Raw genomic sequence first — 8256 nt, forward strand, 5'->3', positions numbered from 1 at the left:
CGTATCCAATGATAGCGGATATCAGTATGCTTGGTGCGGGAATGGTACATTGAATTCTTGCTCAAGTCTAGAGCACTTTGACTATCACAATCTATCTTGTAGTCTTCTTGACTAACGCTTAGTTCTTGGAGAAAACGCTTCATCCACAATATCTCTTTCCCAGCTTCCGCTGTGGCAATGTACTCTACCTCTGTTGTAGATAAAGTAACACACTTTTATAATTTGGATTGCCAAGAGATAACTCCTCCTGCAAAGGTAAAGAGAAATCCCAAAGTAGAGTTCTTGTTATCCAGATCTCCTGCCATATTTGAATCAGTATAGCCTTCCAAAACTGGTTTAGCTCCCCCAAAATACAAGAACATCTTCGATGTACCTTTCAGGTATCTGAGAATCCACTTAACTGCTTTCCAATGATCATTTCTAGGATTTGAAAGGAATCTACTCACCATACCTACAACATGAGCAATATCGGGTCTGGTACAGACTATTGCATGCATCAGGCTTCCTATTGCTGAAGAGTAAAGGATTGCTTCCATCTCTTCAATCTCTTTCTTTGAAGAGGGACATGAACTCTTGCTCAACTTGAACTGGTTAGCTAGTGGAGTATTGACTGGCTTTGCATCTTCTATGTTGAAACGCTTGATTATCCGTTCAACGTATTTTTGTTGTGATAGCTACAACCTTTTGGCTTTCCTATCACGAACAATCTTCATGCTCAAAATTTCCTGTGCTGGGCCTAAGTCCTTCATGTCAAAGGACTAAGATAGTTCATTCTTTAGTTTGTTAATCACGGACTTATCCTCACCAATGATTAAAATATCATCAACGTAAAGAAGGAGTATGGCAAACTTGTCATTCTGAAATTTTTGAACATAGACACACTTATTTGCAACAAGTCTCTTATAACTATGACTCATCATGAATGAGTCAAACTTCTTTTACCATTGCCTCGGTGCTTGCTTGAGGTCATAGATGCTATTTTTTAGCTTGCAGACTAAGGGATCTTTCACTAAAGCTTCGAACCCTTCTGGTTGCTCCATATAGATTTCATCCTCCAAATCTCCATAGAGAAAGGCTGTCTGCACATCCATTTGTTCAAGTTCTAAATTCAAGTTAGCTACCAATCTGAATATGACTCGAATTGACATCATCTTCACCACCGGAGAAAATATCTCGTCAAAGTCGATTCCCTTCTTCTGCTGGAATCCTTTGACAACCAATATGGCCTTGTGCTTTATCAGCTTTCCTTGGCCATCTTTCTTCAGCTTGAATACCCATTTGTTCTTTAGGGCTTTCTTTCCTTCAGGAAGTTTCACTAACTCATAGGTCTGATTTTTCTGCAAAGAACTCATCTCTTCTTGCATTGCCTGTACACATAGGTTTTTATCAGCATGAGTTTGAACTTTCTGGAAGTTCTCTGGCTCCCCCTCACTTAGAATTCCTGCTTTGTATGTAGTGAAAAATTTCACTATGGGAAGTGGCGTGGTATTACGTTACTGTGTCTACCATCCACTCAACATCGTGGCTTGCAACGTGTAAACCATCTTGTCACTGGTGGAGAGTATTGTAACATCTCCCGAAAGAGTGACGAGAGTTTCACTATCTTATTTCTTCAACTTACTGCTTTGACCTTGCTCCCTTAAAAACTTACGACAGTTTTTCCTCATGTGGCCTTTTTTGTCATAATGGTAACACTTCATGTTACCCGTCTGTTGGTTCCTACTACTGCTGGACTTTCCACGTGGTTGAGACTTCCCTCTATTTCTGCCTCTACTTCTCCCTCCATCATTACCTTGAGGCATTTCTCTACTCTCGGTGACAAGGACATGAGATTGATTCATGCTCGTTTCCTTTCGTCTGGCCTCCTCATTAAACAAGGCGTCCTTAACCATCGTCATGGTAAGTTTACCATCTGGAGTAGAGTTACTTAGGGAGACCACCAGTATCTCCCAACTACCTGGTAATGAACTGAGAAGTAGCAGGACTTGTTCTTCATCGACAAGATTCAACTTGACAGACCTGAGTTTGTTAACTAGGTTTTGAAACTTGCTAGTGTGCTCGGCAACAGAGGTGTGAAGTTGAAACAAGTCGTCTCATCAAGAGGGCCTTGTTTCAAGCAGTCTTAGCTTGATACATATCCTCCAACTTTTTCCAAAGGTTATATGCATCTGTCTCTTGGGCCATGTGGTGAAAGACATTATGGTCGATCCATTGCCTGATCTGACCGATAGTCTTCTTGTGCATCTTTTTTCACATTTGATCCGTAAATTCATCTGGCTTCTTCCCTTCACTTTTCAAGGTGTCAGACAGATCTTTATAGTTCAAGAGCTCCTCCATCGGAGGTCTCCAAAGACTGTAGTTTGAGGCAGTCAACTTTATCATGGCGCCTGATGCTAAATCCTCCATGGATTTAGACTGATTCTAAATACAAAATGCAAGTATAGGATCTTCAAGGTGGAATATCACAAAACGGACAGCACCGTTGTGTCGGGAACGCCAGATTTTGTTGGAAACGAGTCTTGTTTCGTCAAAATCGGCATCAGTTAGCACAAGGATGACCAAAAGAACCAAATATAGGAAATCTTTCGTGCGTGTAGCGCGTGGGGTGTGAAAAATGCGTAGGCATGTGTACGTCATGTGCCGAAACCTCTATGGAGTGCGTGGCTGCGTGTGGGATTCACGAGCTAGGCACCTCTGGAGCGCGTGGGGCGCGTGTGTCTCACTCGCTTGAACATCACCTTAGGAATTAACCGTGGCTAGTAAAGGGTTCATAATAGGCGAGAGCCAACAATAATTAAAGGGTTAACAGTAAGCATAAAGAATATATTGAGCCAAGCAACTATGGGTTAAATATGATAAAAAAAAAAGCCAACAAAAAATGGGTTTGGGGCTTCAAACCATATTCAAATACTAAAGTAACAATTAGGCAGGTAAAGAACCCAATAATGAAGGCCAATAGCTAAAAAAATGCTCGAAAGATGTTGATATGAGACAATATAGTACGGTTAAATAACGACCAAGATTCCATGAGAGAGGCGCGCCAGAGCTAGGATTATTGCATGTACAATGAAAAACAAAATTTAAGATAGGGTAGAAATTGAAATGGTAAAAGAAAAATTAAGGAGAATGAGGGAGACAGATCGTCGAACTTTCATGAGCATTACAATAATTATTATTCTCAATGAACGGAAAACAAAGCCCTATGTAATACCCCGTACTAACTATTTTAGACATACATAGAGGAAATTCCTATCTTTTGATCATTTCTCTCACACTTTAGATTTTGTCTAGCTAGTAGGATTCTTCCAAGAAAATTTTACATTGACGTGGTCGAAAAAGAAACCTAGACTGATATGTTGAGCGGAATACATCAGCCCAAAGTCGATAGTGTAAAATAAAAAACAAAGTAACTGGGATACCGGCCAACCCAATTATAACAATTGGAACACTTGCCATTTTGCGGTTATAGACCAAAAAGCAAGTTGCGCAGAAAGCTACAACCATGCCTGCAACAGAGATGAAGAGTGCTGCGAGTCCAAGCAACAACCTCGTAGGTAATGACTGAAGGAAATCCTCTTCTGCATAACGTGACGTGAGAATTGACAAGAATATCAATATCGCAGTTGATGAGGACAGCAATGCAATTGCATCTGATATGAAGAAAGCCATAAACCAATTGCTTTCTAAGAAAATAGGAGTGCCTATTTCTTGGTGGTTTCCACCCGGTACAGTGAAGGCTGCAGTGAAAACTACGGTGGCAATCAATGTCGCCACAAGCATGCTATAGTTTGCTGTCTCCTTCATCCACTTTTCACCTGCTTGTCGCAATTTTTCGTGTGTCTTTGTAAACAATCCAGAAGGTGTATCTGCAACTTTCTTGTTTTCATCTTTATTCATCATCTTCGTGTAAGAAGGCTGCACAATCTTTTCTATCTCCTGTAATGATCATGGCCGTGTAAGTATGACAAGTGAAAGTGCCATGGAAAAACACAAACGCGCGCACACGCACACATATCCAAACCATATATATAGAGTACCTTAAACCACAATAGCTCTCGTTGCATTTGAAGTGCTGCTCCTGATAGGACATTTAGTCTCTCTGGAGGAGCTATCTCTCCCGCTAAGTGCAGCATATTGTTATTGTCTTGGTCTGCATATAATGCGATGATATCCTTGATAGCGCCTAGCTCATATATTAGATTGAATACATTCTCTTGTCGATATTTAATAGCAAGGTGAAATATACTCCGATCTTTGTGGTCTACTTTCCATATGAGATCAGGATAGGAGCGTATGAGTATAACTAGAAACTCAACATTCCCTGACCTCGCAGCATTAAAGAGTAAGGAATGCTCGCGAACCAGCATTGCAAATTGTTTCTCTGGCAATTGTAGAACGTTTTTCCAAAGGAGATCAACTAATTGATGGGCTATTGTACGCATCAAAGCTCTGTTACAGATCCCTTTGAACCCTGAGATTGCGGAGGGGTGGGGGGGACCAAACAATTTAGAGACCATCTAGTAGAAAATAAATATTAATTTTATAAATAATCACTACAAGAAGACTGCTTATTTGTGGCCAGTTATTTGTGACCAGTTATTTCCAATGAAATGACTATTTCTTGCTAAAATAACTATGTTTTCGTCGCAAATAGTCATTCTTGTTGAAAATAATTAGTCACAAATGCCTGTTTTTCTTATAGTAAATGGGATATTAGAAAGTTCGGGTATATTTTTGTAAGGTTAATTGGTTAAATACATGAAAATTAGTCTATATGAGTTGCCTTAAAATTAAACTACTCCCAGTATTTATTAATTGAACGTTTTATTGCATGTTGTTTTAAGAAGATTAGATTTATTTCTCCGTGAGAAATAAATTAGTAATGCCATATCAATGAGAGGTCAACATGATTTTGAAAAAGAGTAGTGTCTACTATAAAAAAATTAGTATTTTTTTCATATGTATCCTGTATTTATTCATTTTTTTCAAAGAGATTAAGCCGTGTTTGAGCACTTCAAGATTGCAAATATTAATTTTCTTAAAAAAATTACAAAGAATTAAAAACAATATGCATCATTTGAAGTCGTCAAGTTTTGGCAAGATTTTGAGGGGACTTAGGTTTGGTATGGTTTGGTTTCACAAACCTTCCAAATATTTGAAATCTTTTCGTCCTATTTCATGTCATTTTATCTCATCTCAACATCCAAATACCATTTAAATACAAACTTTTTCTAATTTCAAATTTTCAAAATTTTCATTTAATCATTACAAAATTTTCAAACTTTCAAATAAACACACAAAAAAAAAATTAACTTTTTAAAATCTCAAGACAAAATAATATTAAAAAATTATATTCTAATTCTAACTATAACATTTTTTATTCAACTTTTTCTCTCTTCCAAAACTATATAAAAATCTTAACTTAAACTATTTTACTATTATTTTCAAACTATCTCACTACTATTTACAGATTTTTCATCTCGTGATCTTATCTCATTAACCAAACGGAGATCTCATTAGCCGAACTAGGCCATAATTTCCCGACCCCAAGATGAATGGGTAAAATTGCCATGAAATGATTAGCCTAATATAACCAACTAGTTGAGAAATGCCTTTAGAGACACGTGAGTATGAGCTCTTAAAGAAAGCTTGGGTTAGGTGAAGTACTTACAGTAGTTCAAGGATCTTTCCCAGACTGATAGCTGATTCTTGCTACCAATTGCAAAAGGTTTATTGGCTAACTCTTGCAATGCTATCATCCCATGATATGAAGTCTTCATAGTTGCTAATTCTGGATACTTCTTCAGAATTTCCAACGCTATATCTGTCCATTAAAAAAATCCTTATTTAGTCATTAACTGTACTGCAACAATTAATAAAGAATTAATCCAACAAATTTAATGCATGATATTATAAATTATTCGTCTCAAACTCATATAAAATTAGTCAGATATGAAGGGGCATACCATAAAAATCGGCGGAAATAGAAGCAACAAGGATATCAATGCGTTCTGAAGAAGTCAATTGTTCAAAATCAGTGACAGAATAAAGATAAGACACCATGTCTCTACGTCCTTGCAAAGCTGCCATGTAAAGTGGTGTCATTTTGTTACTACCACGAATCAGTGGCAGTTTACCATTTTTATTCACCATCTCCTCAGCAATTGCCACAATTCCTGATGCAGCAGCGAAGCAAATGGCCGTATTTTCTTGTCTATTTGTCAGTTCTAAATCTGCCGGATTCATCCGTTTTACCAGCTCTCTTACGAAACTGGCGCGCTCTGCTAGTGTTGCAATGTGAAGAGCTGTGTCATTCGCTTTTGTTATGGGATTTCGAATGGCATCCGGATATTTCTCAAGTATAGCCTTCGCAGCATGCCAATCGCCTTTAAGGGCGGCTTGATAGAGGGGAACATATATGTCAAGGAATTGAAATCTTCTTGTCCCTGAGATTTTTGAAGTACTAGCACATCATATATATCGTATATATGTAATCATGCAAAACGTTTGATAATTTTCTTAAAGATGGAGTACTTACTTTCAATATTGTTGGCATTTTCGGCCTCCTGATCACTTGGCCTCGACTCCTCTGATGGTACTGTAACCGGAAGTGAGGGATCGGAAGACAATCCTTCTTGATGACTCATCGTGCAAATGCCTATTCACCCCTTGCTATCACCTTTTGTCTTCGTTTAGATGAATTCATGAATAAATTAATAATGCTAGCGATATGTATATGGGTTATATTTAGATTATTTACATTTTTTTTTATTGAAATTCTAGGATATCAAGTGATCAGAGAGAGAGATCATTGGCATATAAAATGAGTATGGTAACATTAATTTGTCAAATATTTAATATTGCCCAAAAATTTCATGGGACACTTTTATAATTCATGTAGAAATTCTTGAAGATTTGAACTCATATCATCAATAACGAATGCATATATAGAATAGTTAGATGAATAACTGAAGTAGTACTGTGACTACAAAGAAGTGTGCATGTACAATTAACAATTAATTTGATAAAATATTTTAAATTCTTCGACTTTTGCTTAGATTTTGATGCGTTTATATTAAAAAAATTATTTTATTATAGACTTGTGAAAAATAGTTATGAATAATTGGTTGTATTTATATCACTTATCAGATCATGAAATATCTCTTTTCTTTTATCTCATTTCTTATATAGGTTTCATTTAGATGAAAGAATTTGAATTTGGGTTCCAAATCAATGGACTTAAAATGTCACTTCTTCCAAATTCATTTCTTTTTAATGTAATTTGAAATCTAAGATTTTGAAAGATTAAAATTTGGTCTAGATTTAGTGCAAATCAAATTTTAAATTTTAACATATGATCCAAAATAGGTACTTGAAGTTTAAATACACTGACCGGAATCATTCTCCCCAAAATCTAACCATCCAAATGCACCTGTATTGAATGTGGCACTGAATGGTGTGTGGGACATTAATCCCACTACTGTGCAAAGGACACTAGCTATATATATATATATATATATATATATATATATATCATTCTAAAGCACGTACGTGTCACTCATGATGATTAAGTCTATGTTTATATGTTGAGGTGATCTAAAATGATCGATGAATAATAATGAAAAAATAGTGAAAAAGTAATTAATAATAGTAAAAAAGTAATAAATAATAATACTGAGGTAGTGTTAACCAAACATAGCCTTATTTTAGAAAGAGAGAACTTTAACCCCACGACCTTACCCTTCCCTTTGTTACTACAAATAGAGGACAAATATATGAGTTAAATTACAAGTCAACGAGTAACTATATGGCATTATCTTGGATATGTGTAACATGGAAAATTATTAACTTACAATATTTAAAAGAGTTAGAGTAATAACCTTTTAGTCTTCTACAATAATATTATATACTCATACCCAAGAAATAAAAAGATTCTAGAAACGTGGAAGGGTGTCTCGGTTGGAAGAAACATGAGGATGTGGATTATCAGGATCCACAAGAGCTGTGGTCTCGTCAAGCTGGGGATCTAGTCTCTGTACGTCCATGAAAGACACGTGGCATGGAATAGACCCAAAATACTGGGTACGGTCTTGGTGAGGGGGCCGGAAGATCATCCATTAATATGTACTGAGATATCAGCAAAATAATGGGTACGGATCCCAGCTTAGGGATTGCTTTAAAGAGGATTAGAAAAAGTTTCGATGTTTGCCTTTTGGTATTGTCAATTGAAAAGAAAAACTAATAGAGGTAGTGAGA

The 8256-nt window shown here is 36.6% G+C and overlaps 2 protein-coding genes across 2 annotated transcripts; both read right to left on the reverse strand.

Moving 5' to 3' along the window:
* Nucleotides 1-3278: 3278 nt before the first annotated feature.
* Nucleotides 3279-3928, reverse strand: LOC121267515. The gene has a single exon (XM_041171402.1). The coding sequence runs from the start codon at nucleotides 3898-3900 to the stop codon at nucleotides 3292-3294; it is 609 nt and encodes a 202-aa protein (XP_041027336.1). The 5' UTR covers nucleotides 3901-3928; the 3' UTR covers nucleotides 3279-3291.
* A 1726-nt stretch (nucleotides 3929-5654) lies between these two features.
* LOC121267122 lies at nucleotides 5655-6647 on the reverse strand. The gene is made up of 3 exons (XM_041170993.1): nucleotides 6539-6647; nucleotides 5967-6446; nucleotides 5655-5824 (listed from the first exon to the last, which is right to left on the reverse strand). Exons 1-3 carry the CDS (start codon nucleotides 6645-6647, stop codon nucleotides 5655-5657), a joined length of 759 nt encoding a protein of 252 aa, XP_041026927.1.
* Nucleotides 6648-8256: the final 1609 nt, after the last annotated feature.

This window comes from Juglans microcarpa x Juglans regia, chromosome 5S (genome assembly GCF_004785595.1).
Source record: "Juglans microcarpa x Juglans regia isolate MS1-56 chromosome 5S, Jm3101_v1.0, whole genome shotgun sequence".
Lineage (NCBI taxonomy): Eukaryota > Viridiplantae > Streptophyta > Magnoliopsida > Fagales > Juglandaceae > Juglans > Juglans microcarpa x Juglans regia.

Coding starts and splice junctions, on each gene's coding strand:
- LOC121267515 (XM_041171402.1), bottom strand. CDS start 3,900: ATGATGAATAAAGATGAAAACAAGAAAGTTGCAGATACACCTTCTGGA.
- LOC121267122 (XM_041170993.1), bottom strand. CDS start 6,647: ATGAGTCATCAAGAAGGATTGTCTTCCGATCCCTCACTTCCGGTTACA. Junction 6,447..6,538: donor AAATGCCAACAATATTGAAA/GTAAGTACTCCA, acceptor CAAAAATCTCAG/GGACAAGAAGATTTCAATTC. Junction 5,825..5,966: donor TATTTCCGCCGATTTTTATG/GTATGCCCCTTC, acceptor TTTAATGGACAG/ATATAGCGTTGGAAATTCTG.